The 22,806-nt window shown below is 42.9% G+C and overlaps 2 protein-coding genes across 4 annotated transcripts in view; one reads left to right on the top strand and one right to left on the bottom strand.

Annotated features, from left to right (window-relative positions):
* The first annotated feature begins 806 nt into the window (after positions 1-806).
* On the top strand, positions 807-19,700 carry LOC138598765 (putative methyltransferase NSUN7). The gene is made up of 13 exons (XM_069670615.1): positions 807-890; positions 2,210-2,591; positions 7,687-7,745; positions 10,179-10,309; positions 10,437-10,589; positions 11,224-11,407; positions 12,253-12,487; positions 13,149-13,292; positions 13,589-13,690; positions 15,051-15,186; positions 15,770-15,893; positions 18,882-19,146; positions 19,264-19,700. The coding sequence occupies exons 2-13, from the start codon at positions 2,240-2,242 to the stop codon at positions 19,698-19,700; spliced, it is 2,322 nt and encodes a 773-aa protein (XP_069526716.1). The 5' UTR covers positions 807-890; positions 2,210-2,239.
* A 348-nt stretch (positions 19,701-20,048) lies between these two features.
* Positions 20,049-22,806, bottom strand: part of LOC138597967 (amyloid beta precursor protein binding family B member 2) — a 42,398-nt gene continuing 39,640 nt past the window's right edge. For all 3 annotated transcript variants that reach the window (XM_069669582.1, XM_069669583.1, XM_069669584.1), the window contains 3 exons: positions 22,672-22,787; positions 22,354-22,536; positions 20,049-21,853 (listed from right to left, as the gene is read on the bottom strand). In XM_069669582.1, coding sequence (XP_069525683.1) covers positions 21,677-21,853; positions 22,354-22,536; positions 22,672-22,787 — 476 coding nt within the window. In that variant the 3' untranslated portion in view covers positions 20,049-21,676. The remainder of the gene's footprint in view (positions 21,854-22,353; positions 22,537-22,671; positions 22,788-22,806) is intronic.

Raw genomic sequence — 22,806 nt, 5'->3', positions numbered from 1 at the left:
CTCTTTCTCACAGTGGTGCCTCTTATTGAAAGGTTTGAAATGAAATGACTGTCTGTACAGCTCCTCTCCTAGATATAGACGTGATGAGGACATCAAAGGCATAAAATGGAATCAATTCAATACAATTCCATTAACTTTATTGACATAAATGTACCACAAAATTACCAAAGCATCAATTAATTACTCAGATAAAAACAAACATATGGAAAGGGGTGTAATTTATCTATCTATATGAAAGGGGGGTGGGGGGGGGTTGGCCACATACTCCCAGGCTACTTACGCCCCTGCGTCTGGGAAAAAAACCTCTTCCGTCATGCACCCTTACATTAAAACAGCAGCTGCACGCCATCTGCAACTGATCGATTTAATATATTTTCTGTCCAGCAGCGTTGCCATTAGCTTTCGTTTGACATAATGCACTGTAAAACTTTAACAAGCCCACGTTGTTCCAGATAGACACAGAGGACATCCAGAGCTAAGGAGATTAATTCTTGATCCGTGAAGAGCAGGACCTTCAAATTAGCATGCGGGTGCCATGGTGATGGAAGAACGCTAATCCAAAAAGGCTCCACAATGTTGACAGACATTTAGAAAGTTTATTTTCAAGTCGAGACGACCTGTATATCTAAAGACCTAAACGCTTTTCTATCTATCAACTTTAAAGAGATTTAGGGGCAGAAATAGTGGGTTGCAGGAACAACATCTGTAGAGACGCCCCTCGCCTCATAACAGACCAGATTTACAGTGGGGAGTTTATTGGCAGTTAAAAGTTTGCGTCGAGTCAAGGTTAACGAAACCAACAGCAGACCGTTAAACGACGTTTGCACCGTTAGACATGAAGAGGAACGGAAACGAGCAGAGAGGAAACAGGACAATCTTCTCATAATTAGGTAACATTGTCTCACCGAAATCTTATCTGCTGTACCACTGCTAGCAGACAGCTACTTTAAAATGTTTTTTTTATTGACAAAAGATTATGTACATCAACGACGTGGTTAGTAAGCTAATGCTAAATAACTATTAATTTCAACCAATAATTACGAAAATGTAACGTTAACTTTTTATGTAATTTGCCTTTACTTTACTTAACTTCTTTAACAAAGTGTGAGTTTTATTTAGTTGTAGCCTATAAGCAAACTATTAAGCCGGTCTAGTTTGTACCCTATTTAATACTTACTTCGGTTAAAGTGACGTTAACTTACATTTACTTAGGCCAAATGTCCTGCTAACCTAAACAAAGCAAAGATAAATATAACCCATATAAAACATAGTCTTATTTGAAATGATTACACCATAGAAAAAAGGTTAGCTTAGACTGTATTTCTTCATAACATACTTTGTTTGTTTGTTATACCACCCAATTTTGCCAATATAGGTATTTTCAAACCCTTTTTGCTGATGGTGGATAGTAAAATTGATATGCCTACTCTTATTGTAGTGGCCCACGTGCAGAACAGAGTGCTTTTTAAAATGTACACATTCACTGGGCAATATAAGAAAAGTACTTAAACTTAGGTTATGTACAAAATGCCATATTTATTTGTATGCAACATTTTCTTTCACATAGAAATTCATACAACTTGGACAGGCTTGGATGATGCTCTTCCTGGACAATCCTGATAATAGCCACAACTAGGGCAAAGCTATTACAGAACAAATACATAAAATGGAATCAATCTTGCTGTCCGTTTCGGAAACTTTGAAAAACTGCCAGACAGCAGACATTTTGCACCATCTTTAAGCATGCAGTGCACGCTAGGGCTGAACAATTAATCAAAATTTTAGAGAAACCATCCCATCCAATTATCATTCCCTTTATTCCATATATTGCAAATCATATCGAAATTGCAAGTCAAAAGTCAAAATAACCGCAATTCGATATTTTTTCAAAATCATTCAGCCCTAGAGCACAGGCACACTCACACCCAGTTAATGTTTTAGCATTGCAAGCTTTTTATGGAATCATTGAGCATTTAGGCATAATTAAAGTATTTTTTTATTGGTGGAAAATATCAGCAGAAGAATTACTTATCTGCCGATGCCGATATGTCATTCTGAAGCCATGATCTGAAGATACTGATAACGTGCCGAAAAATATTTTGCATCCCTAAAATATAGAGCACCAAAACTCTTACTTACATATCTTGTCTGTGAGCGATATTTGTATTATTTAAGTCTTCAACTAAAGGATTTTATCACATGTTTTCAGGTGTCTAAGATAAAGCAAGTCTCTGGGATTATGGTGAAAAATAAAAATATCCCGGGTTGGCCCAATCGCTCTTCCACATGCAAGACAAAAAAGGCTGCTTTCAAGAGTGCAAACAGCAAGGACCAGACTCCTCTTGATAACCCAGCGGGCGATGGTGCCCCTGCTGTTCCTGCAGAGCTCCAGACCACCGGACAAGCTCAGCTGGGCTTTGCAGACACAGTTTACCTGCTGGCATCCGTCATCTTCCAGAATATCCACCTGGAGAAGCCTGCTGCTCAGCGGTTGGTGAATTATGGCATAGAAAGAGGGCTCCCATTACCTGAAGTCAAAGATGAGGACATGCAACGTGCAGCTTACGAGCTGGCCTTCAACACACTAAAATGTGAGTGAGGACGGGTAGGATTTGTTAATTTATGTACATATCCACACACTTTATACATTTATGTTAAGTGTTTTGGCAACTTTAGAGTGAAGACATCAGCAAAGGGATTCTTGGCAATGCCTATTTTGACTAGTTTTAGGTATATTCAATTACAAGTGAAACCTGTGTGATCCTGGGCAAACAGACAGGCAGTTGAAATGAGAATGAATATCCCTGGGGAAGTTAATTGTCAGGTAGAATTGGATATAGATTGATTGATGAAGGGCAAGTAGAAGAGAAAAAAAAAACCTTGAAAAACCAGTGGGAATACTGTGTGATGCTACAAATCAATTTGTCCCATAATCTGTTATCTGGGACTAGGGTGGGGTCCTGTTGGCTGAAGTCACAGGGCTGTGTAATCACCATAGCGATAAGGGAGGAGAGGTGAGCCAACTGTCAGTGCCGGGAAGATGGCTGGAATCGATTTATGCGTTTTTAGTGGATGGAGAGGTCAGGGAGCGGGAACACCCCCGTAGCCACAAATGATTTTGTTCTTTCTCACTATCCATCCGCCGAACTTGGATAAGCCTCGAGCCTACATGTCCCTCAATTAATGCTGATCACCTCGTAATATCCATCATCACAAGCCCCCGTGCCTTGTTGCAATAACCTACATTAGTTTTACAGCTGTAGGTCATAGTACTTACATTACAAGGTGAAATCGAGTGGATTGCTGAGGATAATAAGAGAGAACTTGCGGGGACATTGTTCTCATTTATCACCCTTTCTCTAAAGCCGCTTTCCCACTGGTCAAAAACTAACACCGCTAACACCCGGCTTTTTTGCTTAATGGGAAAGGTTACAACTGGCATTCAGACCTGGGTCAAACGACTCTGCAGTAGACCCGCCTCGGCTCAGATCAGCAATGATAGCAACACAAAACCTGTTTCGACACGCTGATCTCCGCCCCCTTTCCGGCGAGATGCTATGCTCCGTAACTTTTGCGTGTCCTCGTCATCTCAGCTACAAATTCCGCTCGTCTCCGTCCCAGATCTGCACGGACATCATTCCAAATTTGTGAGCGTGTAACATCTTCACTGTTTACTAACCCTGTTTCCTACGCGTTTGTGACATCAGACGGTGACGCAGCAGAAAAGAGTATACTCCAGTGGCAATGGGAAAAGAGACAATCAGCATTTATTAGCGGGTCTTTCCGGGCCTGAAAAACCTGCGTCAACATGCTAATTTTGGTGGGAAAGGGATAAAACATGATGCCTGTACTCTAACCATAGTGAATAATTTGCGTTTACTTTTACTTTAGCTCTACATATAAAGAAAAATGGTCTTCTGGAGCATAATACAAATACAATATACAGTATGTCTTGTTAAACTGAATCCCTCTTTTATTCAGAGCTTATTTAAAAGACAAATATTCTTTGTCCTATCAGCGCTGTCTTGGTGCAGCTCCTCTCTTTGACTCCCATCCCCCACATCTGGATTTTCTAAAATGAGTTTGTTGAGTTTCAGCTGGTGGGGGACTTCAACAGAGATAACTTAAAGAAATGAGGCGCTAAAAAAAGCCATCATGGAGTAGCTTAAAGGATTATAGGCAGACACCTGCACTGGTTGCATTATTCCTGATCTTTACGTGTTTTCAAAGCAGCATTTAGTGAATTCTGTTTCCTTTGAACCACATGCTGACAGTACATCATCGTAACACAACCAGAGCGACCCTGCACTGATTGTTTATGTTAGAGAGAGACACGATTGCCCCCATCACATACGCATTTTGCTCACATGTTCGATTCCCTCACGCTGGCTGTGCGAGGAAATTGGTTGCAGATGAAATGACACAGCCTGGAAGCCAATGTTAATCTCTGCTTTTCCTCCTCCCACGAACTGCCTCACTTTTGGTGCAGAAATTGATTTGCTCATGACACACACACCCGTGCTGGTCGTCCCACATACGCACACACACACAGACACAGACACACAAAACACATCATTCGTGCACCGCCTTGGAATGACTGATCCAAAATCGAGCTGAGGTCGGTTGTTAAGCTAAAGAAGAAATGCTTCAGCAGCGAAAAAATGCACAGAGCAAAATGCCAATGAGCTCATGTATTGATCGTGTGATTATAACTCTTATCTGCTTAAAACAAAAAGTCGCCCTGTAAGCTCCATGGCGGTGGCTGAGGACACAGAGTTGTCTGATGCTGTCATTGTCAGTCAATACTAAAATATGGAGGGGGAGATGGTGGATGTTTTCCCTGGTGTACATTTGACATTTTATAAAGGAAGACGTAGCCCAATTGAGTAATATTAGCAGTAAAGCTCTTTTCTCTTTTCTTCCTCTCCTCCTTCACTTAACTCCATCTTGTTTTTATATCTTCAGGGCTTTTCTTTGTCTCTGACCTCTCCTGTCTCTTTAAAAAGCCTTTCATTCTTATCTGACTGACTGCCCGCTTCATCACTGACCTAGAGGCACTTTATGTTGTCAGGGTTTCATTTCTTGTCGACTCATGCCTTGTGCTCTCAGTTGTTATGCAATGCCGTTTTTTTTGGCAATTTTTACGAGGAAAAATTTAGTCGACCTTGTTGCTAGCTACAAAAGTCCCCTCAGACCCCTCCCCCTCTCCCCCTCCTTTCCTGCATCCGTCTTTGTTTCCAGTGGCTACTCCTCTGAGTGTTTCTGCCTCATTGTCCATACTGTCCAACCAGCCTGCCAGACGCCCTTGTCAAATGACTGTGGCTGCTGTATTCTCTGTGCGCGACGAGAAAGGTTCTTTGGACCACTTTGTGTTTGGCTGGATTCAAAGCTTGAGGGAAAGGCTTTTTCGTCCTTGACCACGGTCAGGGCAGTTAGCACCAGTATAGCTCAGCAATTATTAAATCGTCCAGGTAGTTAGAATATAATATGTGAGATAGATTTGCCATTTAGTCGAAAGGTGATTGTATAACTCATGGCACGTACCTTTTTTTTTTTTTTGGCTGGTCGTCTGTTAGATTAATGTGCAACCGGGTGTGCTGATGCAGAACGGTGTGAGACAAAGAGCGAGCCGAAAGAAGAGGAGCCCGGGTTCAGGTCTGGCTCTTTCACAAAGGGTCTGTTTGACTACAGTCACCATCAGTCACTGCTCATTGTGTAATACCTGGATGGAAGCCACAAAACACACAACCTCAACACAGGTCTTGAGTAGCGCCCCCTGCTGGTGTAGGACAAATTTTCAAGCATTTTTTTTCAATCTAAGTCACTGGTTAGGTGTCTGATTTGAGAAATTCTGCGTCTGCTGAGTAAATATGTCTGCTGTAAGTGATTTATAGCTGAATTTTTGTGTGTTTTACTCAACCTGCTGTGTGTGATTTATAGCATGCGAAAGACTATGACCTCTACAGACCCGACCATCATGGTTCCCTCTGGGGTCTGTGCTGCTGTGTGCACTGAGTGGTTATCTCTACAGCGCTTATCTTTAAGACCTTCTGCAGTAATGGCCACTATTATAAACCCGCATTGACCTGTGGCTGCTATAAATTAGAGCCCTGCTGATGAAATGCATTTGTTAGAGTAAAGATAAGCTCTTTCACATGCAGACCTTTACTTCTCTACCTGGCTGTTTGTGTGTGTACATGTGCATGCGACTGCACGCAGATTCATGTGTTTTGTCCCGCCCTACACGCTTTCTAAACAGTGTGCATTTGGCTGAGACCCAAAGCACTGTTGCCATGATTTGTGATGATGTCCTGATAAGCTAACAGCAGTGTCTGAGGTTTCCGTGGTGTCTCAGTGGCCGAGCTCTAACCTGAGCTTACCTATTTGCAGCTTAAGAGGCGGCCTGTCAAGAATAAGAATCAACCAAGAAAGCGACCACACATGCGGTTTACACTTCCTGCACATGCATATCAATGTTAACACTGTAGGTTTGAACACCTGCACCTCATTTCCGCCTTTTGTTCACATCTCTGCAGTAACTTAAAGAGGCTATTTCTCATCTGAAACACTTTCACGTTGGAGAAATTTTCCCCATTTCCCGTGTATAATGAGCAAACACTGTACCTGCACAGTGGCTTCAGTTGCAGCTGTTCTTTAATCCTAGCGCGATAAAGAGGATAGCGATAGCGTCTTTCAATCCACCTCACATTACAAAGGAGAGCCCACTGTTCACAGATGGGAAAGAAAGACATATCTCTGTATTTGTTTTTCTGAATATTTATGAAAGAAAGCATCCTGTTGGCAGGCGAGACAGTTGCTGCCTTCATGATATGACAAGGCAGACTTGGAGATAAATATCTTTTTAAACCATGTGGTGATACCTGACAGGCAGCTCTCGCCACTTAGCGGTTCATACTTACCCTTTTCAGCTGCCTGGATTTTAAAGAGAAGGTCACAGAGAAAAAAATGGAACCAATTACCCGTCTATGATAAATCCTGTATCTGTGAGATTTAAATGTGTAAAATAGGACGATCGTGTTCTCCTCATCTGTAAGTAACAAGTTGAATAAAACAACTTAGATAACGAGACTTGTACCCACAGTGCTGTCTGGTATGAAATACATGCGTGTTATATCACACTAATGGTGTTTAGATGTTACTGTTTATTACTTTGGATGTCATTAATGTCATTAGTCTTTCGATTTCACACGCCCACTCACCACAGACACAATAAATGAAAGAAATTGGGCGAATGAAGGATCAGATTACCTCTAATTAAGCACCAAATAAGCGTTTAATCACGGGAAATTTACCCCCCTCATCTAATTGAATTATCCTTCCAAATTAAATCATGATCACTGAGGGTGCCTCTAGGAGCCTCTCTTGCTCTTCGTCTTAATCTCTTTCCCCCTTTTTTTTCCAGGCACGTTCTCCTCATTAGATATGGATTCGTCCTTTTGCAGCATATATTTAACAGTTAATGGTTAGGAGTCATTTCTTCTGTGCCTTTTTTCTCCTCCTCGAAATGAAAGAGTCGGTATTGGTTTCAAGGGATAATTAGATGCTGATATAAAAGATGGCGCTAATATGCATCAATATTACTCAGACACATAATTAGTAATGGAAATTCCCATTACTACAGTTCCATCCTTCTACCTAACGCTGTTTAACTTTGTTTCGGCACAGATCAAGAGCTGCTGGAGGACATCATGGTTGACAGCTGCTTTTACCTCTCTCAGCAAATGGTAAGGAGCACAGGTGCAGTATTTTTAAACACAGTAGTAAAGAGGAGAAAACATGCTGAATCTCTTTGTGTATGTTGCAATGAGAGGCCCATCTGTTACTTTCAAATCGCTGCTGTCAATCAAAGTCCTTTTGATTCTGAGAATAGCTAGACTTGAGTTTTGGAGTGTACCTTGTTTATCACTGTGTTTACCATGCGCTGTTTTCACTTCTGACAGTGTTTAACTCTCCAAAATGCATGTCCTGTCGTTCATACACCACAAAGTCTTTGTTCTGTTGTCTAGACCTCTAATCAGGAACAGTAATATTGATGTAGTACACTGATACACTCCTTTCATCAACTCACATCGCACCTTGTGTCTTTTATATTCCCCACCCTAATCAATGACGATCGCTCCCTTTGGAGTAACACATCTAAAAGCTACTTTGTGACAGCGGTTGCCTGCATTTTCCTCTTCCTTTATTGCTTTTCTCAAACAAAACATCCCATTAATTAATGATGGTTATAAATGTCGTAACAACCTGGGGGCAGTGTGTTTGCATGTGGCGTCTTTATTCTGCAGAGTGTCTATCCTGCTTCTGTCCTCAAGCAACAAGCTGAATATTATTAGTGAGACTAAGGCGATGCTGTGTAGTCGTAATAGAGCGATTCCCAGCACAGCCGTGAACATGGGGCTGTGTGAGAGAAAAACGCTCTGCTGCTAAAATGAAGAGGTATCCTCAGGAGGAGATTGGCATGTACTTTTTGCCCTACTTTTAACACGGCACATAAAAGAAGCTGTGGAATGAGGAGGGTTGCTAGCTGCTTCTCTAACAGTGTTGGTGATAAAACACGGAGCTAGTATGCGTGCAAGAAGCTGCTAGAGGAGAAGAGTAATGACAGCAAGAAGTGGTGAGCAAGAAAACATAGCTGTCACGGAGTGTACAGATGGCGGACAACCAATCTCTACCAAATATATGCAGACACATTAATACAAGTGAATGTGTTTGCAGAGAATTACAACAAAAACACATACAGTGCACTCCCACTGTAGCCTTGTGAAATATGGCCCGCGGTGAAATGAATGGCTCTCCCTGCGCGTCGGTGGCAGGTCGTTATTCTGCATCCCTCTGGCGAGACAATAAAGCCCAGACACAATGAGACAGTCTTTAGAACTCACTCTCACCTCCTTTTACACCGCTGGCATCTATAAAGTTCAACCTTGATAGAGAAAGGAGAAAGAGGTGGTTGAGAGGGGAAAGGAAGGGGGGGCTTACATGAGGGTATTGTGAAAAAAACGAGAGTGAAAAATGAAGATATAGATAGACTTGCATGCTAAAAGAGCCTGAGGCACATTTGATCACAATGGAGGGAGAAAATGAGGCCTTAATGCAGTGGAGGAGTGGAATAGCCTGAGTGGCAATATAGATGTGGGGCAAGGATACGAGGTACACAGGCATATATTCATCTTATGTATTGTACAAGTGTAAGCCCTCTCACTTGAATATAACCCTTGCCCACTTTACCATCTAGCATTTAGAAGCTTAGCATCAACACTAACATGATGATTACCCCAGCTTATAGTTGTGCAATAAAATTAAACCTATGTCAAAGCAAAATCAGACCCAGTTAATTCCTCATGCAATCGACCTGCACATGAGGCGACTAAACACAGCCCGCATGTTTACTGTAGGCCTGTTTCCCGCCATGGGGCACAGTTGCCTGGCAACTTAATGACTGGGAATTTTCCCACACCCAAGGGTTTAACCTTGTTTAAGGGCAAGTGTAACTTGAGGTGGAGTCATAAGAGAGGGAAAGTGGAGCTCCACAACCTGTCTCTGAAACTGACCTTTCCAAAAATGAAATTAAAAGCCCCTTGAATGAATATTTAGTGCTGGCTAATTCCTTAGCTGCAGCATAAACCCTATCAGCATCCTAGCGTCGTCTCGGCCCATTAGCCCAGTCGTGAGGATGTTGCAAGCTGTTGCTGCTGTGGAATGCCATCTGCCACTAAAGCTGCTGGTGCCCTCCCACTATTAGAGACGGAAAGGTGGAGAGGGAATCAGAGAGAGAAGGACAAGAATAAGAGAGAGGGTAGAGAGCCGAAGGGAGAGAGATGATTGTAGAGGAGAAGAAGCGGAGACATAACTTAGGTTGTCTTCTATGTGTAATTAAGTGGCAGTGGTGGGGGCATGGCAGGACAACTTTGAGCTAGAGAGATTTTCAGTCTATAAATTATTATAATATTACCACTGATTTACATCCCTTAGGTTTGTAAGAAAAATAGAGCCATCACCAGTACACTATTAACAATTGAAAATTACTTTTGTCTTGTCTTGTGTCTTAGTCATGCTATAAAAATAATAATTCAGCCTCCGTCCTTCTTCCTCCTCTTCCATTGTTCTCTTGTTAAAATTGATGTCACCAATTAACTGTACTTCTTGTTTTTCTCTAGCCAGACGATCAGATGAGCCTTATTGCCGTCATGCTGTATGACTTCCAGGATAGAAAGTTTCTCCCACGGGAACGCCAGGGAGAGGAGGAGATCATACAGGAAGTCAGAGATGCGGAAAACTACCTCCTCAGGTAAGGGAACAAAAAGTAACAAAGACGAATAGACCAAAAAAAAGGGGTGGGATTTTATACAGAAGGACACATTGGAGAAGAAATATAGATAATAAAAACCCTTTTCCTTTGTATGTGTTGTACGTAGGTGTAAAACCAAGCTGGCAGCCTCTTTGGCCCGCTGCAGGATCAAACATGACCTCTTATCCATCGAATGTATTCTGCCGGAGAGTGTGAAGAGGAAGCAGGAAAGGTCGAGCAGCCTTCCGCTTTATGCATGGGTGAACACACGCAAGAGCAGGTGAACACACACACCCCTCTCTCCCCCATTCAAAGGGACAGATAACATCTACCTGTGCGTGCACACCTGAGCATAAACACAGGACTGCACTGTAAGCATATATGTGTGCGTACAAGACTACACACACACACCTTAATCTACCCATAGACCTTTAACTTGGGGTGCAGCCCAATGTTTTATGGGCCAGGTGCCCAGCTGACATCCAATTAAACCATTGGACTATGTGTGTGTACGTGTATGTCTGTTATGTGTATGTCGGTGGGTGTGTGTGTTAATGCGTGTTCTTGTACGCTCCCCGACAGGCTGATTCAGTTAGGTGTAAATCCTGCTGCTGTGGACAGATTCAATCAGCAACAACCCTCAGCAAGCTCTAGGACTGTAAAGGTCACCTGTTGGGACTAGTGGTGTGTGTGTGTGTCTGTAGGTGTGTGTGTGTGTGATGTGTGTATTTCTCAATTGCTTTTACCGCACATTTCACGATTAAAGTCCTCTAAAAGGCCACATAGCAATTCTACATTATTATTATCTATGATGACAGTCCTCCTCTTTCTCCCACCTCTCACCTCCTTCCCTCCTTAACTTCATCCCTCCTCTTGGGCTTTCACTAATCCGCTCTCCTCCTCTTTGCTTTCAGCCCCGATGAGGTCCAAAGTGCGCTGAAGACGGCAGGCTTCTTGTGGGTGAAATCGATTGGGCAGCTGGAGGGCCAGACTTTCTGCCAGGATCCCCACTGCGGGGATGTACTGGTATTCCCTGCTCAGCTGAGGGCTCAGCTGTACTCCACTGAGCTGCTTAGCAACCACAAACTCATCATCCAGGTACGAGCTGCACAGAGAGTAGAGGTTTCTGACGGGAGAAGCCTCCTTTCTATAGACTTTGATATGGGAGCTGAAATGTATTCAGCCCCATCAATCTCTGATATTTATAATTTCACTTTGGTAATGGACTTACTCGAATTGATTATAAGACTGAGATCCCATATGCCAGCTGAGATTAGTTTGCCCAGATACAAATATTTCACACCACTTCCTCTCATCTAGCCATACTTCACTCTGAGCCATAAAGATTTCTCCAGTCTGGGAGGGGGCGCGCGGTTTAATCATTTAATTTCTACTCCATTAAAGTCAAGCTGCCATACAAACTGTAAGCAGCACGCAGCAGCACAGCACAATTAAATCAGATTTTGCAGCCAAATTTAATCAAATATTCAGCACTGCTGCTTAATTTATCACCTCTGCCTCTCTCTATTTTATGAGCCTCCATCACGCATTCTCTCTCCCTTTCCTGTCTTTCCCAATGTCCTTGTTCTTCTCCTCACTGGTTTGTCTTTCCTGACAGACCTTGTGATCTGGATACTAACTAAAGAAACTCAAGCCATCCCAGTGGTCCTTCAGGAATACATTCAGCACTATTTTCAGACGGGACCCCATTGATTGAAGGACATCTTTGTGTAATCTGACTGCACTGTTACTCTTTGCAGCAGCTGCTCAAAACTCTCCTCCTTCTCCTGCTTTAATTCGATTTACAATTCTCATACAGCGCTTAACTTTTACACCTAGTTTCTCCCCTCTTATGTTATGTGTAATGATTAGAAACCTGAATCTAAAAGTGTTGTGTGGTGGTCTAATGCAAAAACTAATTCATTCACTCAATGTCTCTTTAGGACAAATCTTGCAGCCTAGGCCCACATGCAGTGTGCTCCGAGCAACCAGGGGAAGGAGATGTTCTTATGGTGGGCTGCTTCTCTGGCCTCACTGTCTCCCACACCGCCTCCCTTATCGCAGAGAAACATAAAGCCGACAGCAACGACCATTCCACAGTCTACGTTTGTGTCAGTGGCCGTACGAACTCTCAGAGGGAGGACCTACAGCAGGCTGTCAACGACATGGGCTGCAAGAGTAGGCATCAAATGGATAAGTGCGGTCTGTGTGTGTCTTTGTGTGAGAGACAAAAGAGGAGGTGCAGATGGAAGTAGAAAGACAGATGTCTTTTTACTGTCTTTCTTTTCATCGACTCCATCAGCTATCTTTGTCTTTATGTGTCATTTAGTTTGATGAAAGAGAGTGTATGAACTGGTCCACTATGTTTCCAAAGTGACCGCTCTGTTTGCAAGCAAATGGAGAAATAAAAGTAAAGTGACTAAATGTCATTAAATATTGGTAGACTTTTTGAGCAGATAAATACAACAAGGTTTGGGAGTATTTATACAATTTTGAGAGAGTTTCAAACAGAACAAAACATGGTTGAAAAATGGGTGGGTGTTGTTGTCAGCGAATCCTCAGAGACTCTTGTATGCAGGCAATAAAAGCAGACAACGTCTGCTGAGACTCTCAGCTGTATGTAAATATTACATGCTGGTAGTGGCTGCCACCTCCGTGAGTCATTAGGGAAACAATTAGCACATGTGACAAATTGAGATTTGTATAATTATAAATGACGCCCTCAGGCAGGTTTTCTTTCTACAAAGAAATACAGTGGGATTTTTTGAACAGACTTTATGCACTAAGGTGTGTTTGTCGTTATTAACTATTACTTAAACTCTATGTGCATTTTGCTCAGATGTGAAGCTGATACCAGAGGACTTCCAGGCTTTGAACGGTGGTGATAAGCGACTCCAGAAGGTGCGCGTTATCCTCTTGACCCCAAAGTGTTCTGTGTCTGCTGTCAGCAACCCGGTTGAATTCATACTGCAAGAGAATGGAGGTACATTTAGGAACTACATCTTGTAGCCTCGGCTTTATTATGCTCTGTTGTGTCCACACTGAAAAATACCACAGATGGCAAATGTGTGTACTGTACACTCAACCAATGTGAGTTCATTCTGTGTGATGTTGAGCACTCAAACTCTGTTCTGTGAATGCAAAGTCCGAAAGTATAAAATCAGACTTTGATATTTAACGTCTTTGTCACAGAGGTCTCATTACGTTATTAAATCTTCTGTTCCATCCAAACATTTTACTGCAACTTTGCTCTTTTGAAACGCTGCTTCACTTTCTCAGATACAGATCTGCTGCAGGACTTATCCCAGGACTCCATAGCCCAAAGCAAACTGGAAGCTCTGGTAGCCCAGCAGAGGAAGGATATTGATCATGCCTTGAAGTGTGAGTGTTGAACCACCTGCTCCAATGCTGACATGCACACAGACACGCAGACACACACTGTATGAACTCAGTCTCAAGTGCAAAGCCTCTCTCACCTCTCTGACACAATGAAGCTTACACTTCCTAATGATCTAATCTGGTATACCATTAGACGGGAGCCTGTGGTGTCCCTGGGAGATCGTCTGAGTCTTAATTAGAAATGCTAATGTTGCTTTGCACCAGCCAGCCACAGTCTGATGCAGCATTCCTCGCATATTTTAAACAAGTGATTAGTGATACTGTTTTGTATTGCACACAGTATTTAGAACTGGGGGAAATACTTTGTCAAAACATCATATTATATTCCGGCAGATGTAAAAGTTCTACTCTGCAGTCAATGCTTTGCTGCTTAGTTAGATGTTGTATTTTATTCCTTAACACCATCCATGAGCCACACTCATTAACAGCAGTCCGCGGTGCTCCTCTTTCAGTGTTGTTCTGGGTCATGCTCATCGAGCAGGTACAGTCTTTCTGTTAGTGATGAAAACCAGCTGCTTTAATCACGCTGCCATCGATCGACTCTCGTCTACATTTTTGCCTCTGTAGATACTTTCTAATAGGATTGTTAATTAATGGTGGGTGTGTATTGAGTGCACCAGCTTAGTTGAGTCGATGGTCTCATTTTAGCATCTCCACATAGGCACGTGCACAGATAAATGCTCACACAGACGGTTACAAACACACCTCCGCAGCCTTTAGTGTCCCAATTTTGAGGTGGATGTCTTGTAGAACCGGACGTATAAATGACAAATGCCTCAAGCCTCAGTCGTCATGTGTTCCTACTAAGTTCCACCTCCTTATAAGCATTATTTCACATTAGTTTGGAGCCTATTTGTCACATCCGAGCAGGTTTTTATTTGTTATAGGCCTGCTCTTAATTGTTTCTGTCTGGCTGTAATTACTGAGCCAGAAAGAAATCAAAGCTCAAATGAAGGAAATGAAACAGCCGATAGCTTCACAAATCAACGAGCCAGGAGCAGACGAGTAAGATGAGCCGTGTTCATACGAAAACAGCACAAAAATATTCATATTCAAGCCCCCATTTCTTCAAAGCGGGCGCTTAATCAGGGGGATGACTCAGTCTGAATAAACACATTTAAAATAAAATGAGAAGAAGAAAATGTGTGATCAGTTGTCTGTGTGCTGCTTTAAATGATGATATGAGCTTGTTTTAAGTGGTAAGAGGTCTTATGTCAACGAAGCTGCCACATTCATCACAGATGTTTCCGATTCATTTTCATTTATAACATTTACAAGTACAAGATGGTTGCAACACATTTACATACATACAGTATGATACAATGTGCACATTTTTCTCTAGTTCCTAAGGTTTTGGCAGTTATTTACTCCACCTGTTCGTCATACACTGATGAGAACGAGGCGGTGGTGAGGAGAGCCCTGGAGCAAGCCCAGGCCCGCTCCGAGCAGGAGGGGGAGCCAAGGCAAGCAACCTTCAGGTCAGCCTCAGTCTCCGCAGAACCTCAGTGCCCCGCTGCATGCTCTGCATCTGTCTCTGTCCTTGTCTTTCTTGCTTTGTTTACCTCGCTGTCTGTCAGCCTGCTGGGTTGTTTGTCGGTCTCCCTTCAGAGGGGCTTCTGTCAAAGGCTCAGCACACCTTAGGCAGAGACTGAAGGGGATTCGGTGAAAATATAATCAAAGTTGCCATTTTATGTCTCTAAATGCTGTGAAAAGGGCAGATAAAAAGGTTTACAGACAGCTTGCCCTCTCATACACACACTTTATTTTTTTTTTCAATTGTTTGTGTGTGTGTTTGTGTGGTTAAAAGACTTCCTGAAGTTAACAATTCCTCTATACTTGAATATACCAAGACTGGCGCCTCTCTGCAGTGAGCTGCCTTGGTGTGCTGGCAATGCCTCAGGCTAGCATAAATAAAACACAAGCATTATTACTGGTATGGATCTCAGTGGCACGCAAAAGTATATGCATTTACTCACCTACATAATGTGGCTTGTGTTTTGAGCTTCTGCCTCTATGTTTATTTTTGCATACTATGTTTTTATGTTTGTGTGTTTCATCTAGGCTTAGTCCCTCCCCGTTCAGCAATCCTGAGCAAGCCAAGGGTCCAGAGCAAACGGAGCCCTTCTTCATACTAGAGCCCTCAGCACAGAGCAACGGTTGCTTTCTGGCTGTTCTGTGCAGAGAGGTAAAGATCACTCACGCAGAGCAAAGCAGTGGTTAACACAGATTAATTGACAAACAAAGTTGCATTTATTATTGATCACAGCACTAGACTTATCTACCACAGGAAGTCTAGGGTCAATTTAGCAACTTAATATTTTATTAAGTTTAACCAGAAGAAAGTATCAGTGACTGAAAAGCAACCACCATGGCTTAATGTCAAATGTGCTATTTTCTATTGTGCAGACTTTCTAGGCGTGGCCTCCACTGGAGGTTTAGTACTTGCTTCAACTTTTATATTGAAATGCCAAGCTCTCTGACAAGTGGTCTCGGCCTATATCATAATTTTATTTCTTCAAAAGTCTCTGCAGAACCTCCTTCTGGTGGACTGAGCAGGGACTAATTTAGCTCATTTAGCATCTGGCACTGGCACCATGTCTCATCTAAAATGACAGGAAGTACTAACAGTTGTCATGGTCCTGAGCATGGTTCTTCACAGTATCATACCAGAGGGATATGTGGCTGACTGTGCAGTGTTTAATGTGCTGCAAAGAGAAAATATGTCTTGACATATGTTTCTTATACACATGCATACATACAATTATACACACACTCTTCACAAAAACGCTGTAAAACTTACCAGAGTGAGTTTTTGGTTAAGATTGGGTTGCAGGGAAAAAAAACAGCCGGAACAAAAGATGTAGGCGGGGCTTAGCTCAGTCTCTGAGAAGGAAAAAGAGACAATGAAGCAACCAAAATTAAACATGTACTTTGTGTCAGACCCAAGGGGCTGTTTGAGAGACCCAACTCACAAGAAGGTTTAAATCACATTCTTAAGGCCAATAAACAATACATTCACATTCTAAGGTCAAACAACTGCATGAAAGAAAAGGCACAACACATGGCTCTCTCGGGAACCATATTAGATGTGTATATATATATATATATATATATATTATACAAACATATTGTTCAGCATAAAAACGATAAAGGAAGCTCACACACATCTGAAATCGCAAAAGACCGTCTTGGGCTATAAAAGGTCATTCATTCCAATTAGATGAATAGATAATTAAACATTTTAACCCAATTGGTTTGCAGTGGAAAGTGGAGGTAAACTGGGAACCCATTGGAGATCAATAGACAGTGAGCATGACAGGCTGTGGCAGGTGCTTGGTCAAACCCTGAAGGCAGAAAAAAAGCAGAGAAGACGTGAGAAATGAGACTGCTGGGTCACAGGTTCAGGCGTCTAATCAGCAACCAAAAAAGAAAGTTTAAAGTGTCTGTGGAGAAAGTGGTGGGGTGAGTGTGAATGAATGTGAATTTGTGGTCATTAAGTAAGACTGCTACAGCAGGTAAGCCCAGCTGTCATTGGCTACGGTTGTAATTTGTTGGTAAAGGTGCATCAGCGTGTCTTTTACATTCTCTGTGACCGGGTTTCCCCACACCCTCATAATCTCCACCACAGCCACGTTTACGACATACTCCTCACATTATGAAATCTTCTTTACGCTTATGATGCCGGTGCGGAGGTTATTAAGCCATTTTACCCCCACCGGGTGTGACGGAGCTCTCTCTCACCGTAGCTCCTGCTCCTCTCTGATCATCCATCATGTTTTATACCTCCACAGATAGGAATGAAAAGATAATCAAACTGCTGTAATGGTGCCTCAAACAGGATTTTTTTTTCTTCCTAGCTTCAATAAACTCAGCTAATCAAAAGTTATTGTGGCACTCTGAAAAGCGCCGTAAAAATAGCAATTATATAAGTGTTTGAATGCTGTCTGGCTTACATCGAACGTGATAGCAGCCCCTGTAAAGTTCATTTATGAGCCCTCCACACTGAAACAGCTGGGGACAATAAAGACAGTCAAGTGATGTCCTTCTGACCTCATTTCTAGAGGAAGCAGAGCACATTACAGGTGGACTTCCCTCTAAATACCCCAACCTCTGAAGAAGGAATTTAAGCTATATTTAGAGTGGATTCAGAACCCTACACTTTTCACTTTCTCTTTGTTACTGTTTAAGGTGTGAATTTCTTAAGTTTAGCACAAGTATTGAAGAACAATGGGTTCAGCGTTAGGGTATGATGCGGCTGCTTAGTTTGCCAAAGTGTTTAAGGAAGATTAACAGGGTATGGCACAGTTTCTTAGTGAAGATGGAGAAGAAGTGAGATTTACAGAGGTGAGGGGGAAGAAAGAAAGACGAGGGAGAGTGCCTGTTGAATAATTCAGCGCCCCCTGTCTGTATGAGTTAGCGTCAATGAAGTTCAGGGCGTCCACCAAAGACTGCATTACAGCGCAGCTTCTGAAGCATGTTTACCTGTGTGCACAGAGTGTCAACACTTGCAGGTACGGGCACACTCCACGTTTGCCCATGCACACTTTACAGTACATATGCACACACACCTGTGTGAAGAATTACAGATAACGTGCACAAACAGGTATGCATTTGCATTTAAGAGCATGCAAACACTTAAAAACAGAATACACACTTAAAGGCACACAAGCTGGATGTCCCAGTAGTGCACACAGTGCTTGTGAATAATTCAGGCGTTAAAGGGGAGCAGTCGGCTGCTGTGTGGGCTGCTGCTGAGACAGCAGGTGACCCTGCAGCCAGCAGCAAGGACATGGTGGCCCTCTCCTTCTCTCCTAGCCTCGTTTCCTTTACTAACATTACGTATGGCGTACAGCACATAGATTATGACTTGTATTTTGTGTGAGGTCAAACATGTATTTTAGTATACATGATTTAATGTCAGTGTGCTATGGGCTGTTCCTTATTGCTTTAACAATGGATATTAGGTTCGGTACTTTTTAGGGTTGATAAAGTGCTGCATCAGCATAATGTGTTTGACGTCTCATTTAATATAGTCACAAATTTTAGATAATAACCAATGAGTGTGTGATCTGTTAGTTCCTAGGCTCATCTGCTACCTGGAGGCCTGTCTGTAAAGACAATATTTGTGGATGTCAGAGAAACTAAGAGATACTCCTTTGTCTCTTTTCAACAGCCGGAGCCAGTCGTCAAAGAGGCACCACACGAAGTGCTTCTCAGGGCAAATGCCAAAGGCTTACTGGACAGGATCGGCTCCAACCAGCTGCCCAGAAAAGAGCCGCATGGACAAACCAACAGGATGACGAAAACGAACCATGTTCGCAACTCTCAGCCCAACCTGTCCGTCAGCGTTCAATCCAAAAACCAAGAGACCAAGAGCAGCAGCAGTGATACTTTGTGTGGACATCAGGAATTTACTAACAGGCGGCAGTCATCACAAGGTAGGCATGATTGCTTCACCTCCATATCTTAAGTCAGTATGTGTTCCTCATCCAATGCTTTCTGTAAACATCCGGTCCTCTCCCTCTGACCTCTCTCTCTTTGTTTGTGTCCTTAAGGAAGAGCCAAAGCACTGCGCTTGCAGGCCTCAAAGAACACTACATCCAGCCCCTTCTCTTCCTCCAAACAAGAAAGCTCCAGCTGCCCCTCCTTGTCCAAACCACTAAACAGCACACCCAAGAAAAGCTTCACCCCTGTATTTAAAACTACAACTTCCTGCACCACTCTGCATCCTGCCCCTCCTCCTGCTGCTGCCTCCCCTCTGGCCCCAGTCGTCCGTCCCCGTAAAGCTCCTCAGGAGGTGCTGAAGCCTGTCGTGCTCGTCTTTCCTCCTGTTCACTTCCCCAGCTTCTTCCCACCTCAGCACAGCCGAACGGGAAGCATCCCCAGCTTTAGCTACAGCAAGTGGAGGAGCCCAACTCAGACTTCACCCCTCTCCCGCTCCGGTGGAAATACTCCCAAGGATACAATGGTTAAATTCCGGCCTCTGTTTTGAGCTAAAAACACCCACATGAATATAAAAGATGTATTAAGTTTGACTCAAATAAGTCAGCAGCATCTCGATCTATTAGCAGAATGTATACAGTGTTATTGAAGTGCCAAACTACATAGAGCCTGTGATAATGTAAGTCACCCTTTAGGCTTCTAGAGCCATTATTACAATGTCGTTGTGTGCCACAGAGAACAACCTTGCCACAGTCAGAGTCTAATCAAACTGCATATATTCATAGGGCTGGGCCAATGTCGTTTCAGTGTCACTACATGATGAATAGCAATTACATGGGGTTCCACTGACCTGAAAAATGAAAGCGCATATTAAAGAAGCTCACACTTCTTCTTTTGGTAATGCATTTATTGACACATCAGGTTACATTTACATGGTGAAGAGATAAGTGAAGAACACAACTGAAATGGTTTACAGCATCTCTCTCGTTTGCTTCGTGTGTGCGTCTCTTTCGTTCAGATCGGACTGCGTTCAGAGAGTTCATGTCGAGTGCAGGTGCTGGCCCCGAGCCACAGGAGCAGTGTCAAGGTTTTGATAGCAGTGACAGCAAACTTTTACTGCTGTATGTGCGTATTTGTGTGTTTGTGTGTATATATCGTTTGTGAGTGGGAGCAGTCTTTCTGGATTTACTGAGGAAGAGAACATGTAATTAACCCTTTATGTCTGGCACGAATTTTGACTTTTACATGCTGCTGGAGCAAGGCACACACTGCTGTGCACCCCCTGCTCATACAGCCCCGAGAGAGCTTCACATCTGCCAAAGTCAGAGCCTGGATCTGGACTTTCTTGCTACCACATGTATGCAAAAAGATTCCTGAGGAAATTGTAAAGTTTGAACGTAGGCAATGTGACATTCATGAGCTTTGAAGCTCAGTTTTTTTAATCATGTATGCAAAACAACAACAATCTTTAATTGAAATACATTAAAAACAGTAACCGCTCTTTTGCTGATTTCATCCGATCAAGGAATGGAAAGTAAAAATGGTTGAGTCCTTAATTGTAATTCTGTAAAGGTGCAGAGACTAACCTTTTTTTTATTCAGGTATTGGTTGGAAACGGGCCAGATTGTTAGTGCCAGTGTAAATCCAGTCACGGTTAAGTGGAGATGACTTGTGCTGAGAGCATCTATTTCTTGTGTGTTCACCTCTCTTATTACCGACACCCTTATCAACTCATCAAAGAAACATATCCCATCAAGAAAAACATGCAAAATCAAAGCCCACATCCATCTCATTTCCCGTCACCGACACCTCATCTGTCCCTCGTATCTACAAGTCTTGTGCCCTAAATTCTCTCTTCCTACGTACAATCATTTACATCCACTTCATTATTACAATCACATCGTTCCTCTGAGGAGATTTGGTCTGTTCCGAGTCTGTCACACGTTAAAGGAATCAAATCAATTTTACATCATTTGGTGGGATGACAGGATTTGCCCGTCTGGTGTTGGTTTCTTCTCTTCCTCACCTGTCAAAATCCTATGACAGCAAGATGACACTTACTTTCTGTCCTTGAAGGCTCCCGTAGCTTGGCGTCAGGGAGCTCTTACTGATTACTGCTTTTACAGAAGGGGACAGAGCAGGAAATAAAATTGAGTAACCAGTCTGTTACTAGAAGTCTGATCCTTTAAAGTAATCCATCCAGCCCAGAAATCCACATTCAATACAGACCAATGAAGCAAGCAGGTGGTTTCCACTTGGACACAGCAGCGCTCAGAGGTCAAAGTTCAAACAGTGACACCAGCTCTTTCATTCCTCCTCGTCTCTTGAAGCACGTTTCTTGTTATTTTTTTTATCATCAAGCGTACTGGATGATCGCTCCTCTTCCCTTCCTCTGCGGTGGTGTTTGTTAACATATATGTACATCGTTGGTTACCATGGCTGGTACTGATAACGTGTTGTTGTGGCGATAGTGCGTGAGTGGCGTCCAGGCGATGGCCCGAGTGGTGCTGTGATCACTGGTGCCGGTCATTGCTGGGGGAGTTCTGACGGCCCTTTCTTGGTTTTCAGAGTGTCTATGAGAGACTGAACGCCACGTTTCACGCTGGTGGTCACCCGGCGGGTCACCGAGTCCGCTGAGGGCGAAGAGGAGGAGCCGGCGCGTTGGGAGGGCGGCCGTGCCACCAGACACTTCTGATACCGCAGCTGAAGAACAAAAGATCAGGGTTAGATGTGTTTTTATTATTCAGGTTTAATGGAAGAAAACAAAGGATGTGATACAGTTTGCGGCTCATTCATTAAAGTAATTTTTACACGTATTTGCTTTGCTGCTGAGAAGATTGATACCACACACTCATATATAGACGTAATATCAAGCTACTAACAGCAGCTATTTAGCTTAGCATAGTTTAGCTTAGCATATAGACTGGAAACAGAATTATTCTAGCTCAGTCAGAATGTAACAACAGCTCAGTTGACAAATAAAACCAAATGTAACTACAATGTTAAATTTTTACACTTAAGGCTTTCAGTCTTTATGCTAAGCTAGGCTTATTAGCTTCATATTAAATGTACAGACCAGAACAGTGTCAACTACCATTGGCAACAAAACAAAAGTGTGTTTTCCAAAATGTCTTTTAAGTTACAACAAACAAATAAAACACAATCTGATCTTTTTATTACAAATGACACAAATATGAACTTACCACACATGCTGCCTGCACAGCCTCAGACACACTGCCTGCATTGGGGTCGCACCAGAAAATGTGACACTGGAAATGCTGGCTCCCAGTGTCCATTATGAAGGCAAATGTGTGCACATCCCGCCCCACGCCCATGAAGGACAAGAAGCGGACACGACACTCCACCAACACCTCCTCTTCCTCCTCCTGCACAGAAAACCAAGGGGAGGATCAGACATGTGCTAAACTCTGCTCTGTTAGATCTTCCTCTCTAAATGAAAAGCACATTCCCATCATTTATTTATCTGTTACTCCTCAGGACGGAAACACAAAGTCCCTTGCCTTTTCTTTGATGACAGCCAGAGTGGTGTCAGCTATACTCAGTATGACAGGAGTCCAGTCCTCTTTGCCTGTGGAGGTCAGCAGGCTCTCTATGGCCCCATTTATGATGTCCATACCTGAGGACAAAACACAGGA

This window comes from Semicossyphus pulcher, unplaced genomic scaffold (genome assembly GCF_022749685.1).
Source record: "Semicossyphus pulcher isolate SPU_LCO1_2020_fin unplaced genomic scaffold, fSemPul1.0.p SCAF_2, whole genome shotgun sequence".
Taxonomy (NCBI): domain Eukaryota; kingdom Metazoa; phylum Chordata; class Actinopteri; order Labriformes; family Labridae; genus Semicossyphus; species Semicossyphus pulcher.
This window is presented reverse-complemented; position numbering and strand designations above follow the sequence as displayed.

Excerpts from the sequence above, each read along its gene's own strand:
- LOC138598765 (XM_069670615.1), top strand. The coding sequence starts at position 2,240 with ATGGTGAAAAATAAAAATATCCCGGGTTGGCCCAATCGCTCTTCCACA. Across the intron at positions 2,592-7,686 it reads GGCCTTCAACACACTAAAAT|ATCAAGAGCTGCTGGAGGAC; the intron begins GTGAGTGAGGAC and ends GTTTCGGCACAG. Across the intron at positions 13,691-15,050 it reads TATTGATCATGCCTTGAAGT|TTCCTAAGGTTTTGGCAGTT; the intron begins GTGAGTGTTGAA and ends ATTTTTCTCTAG.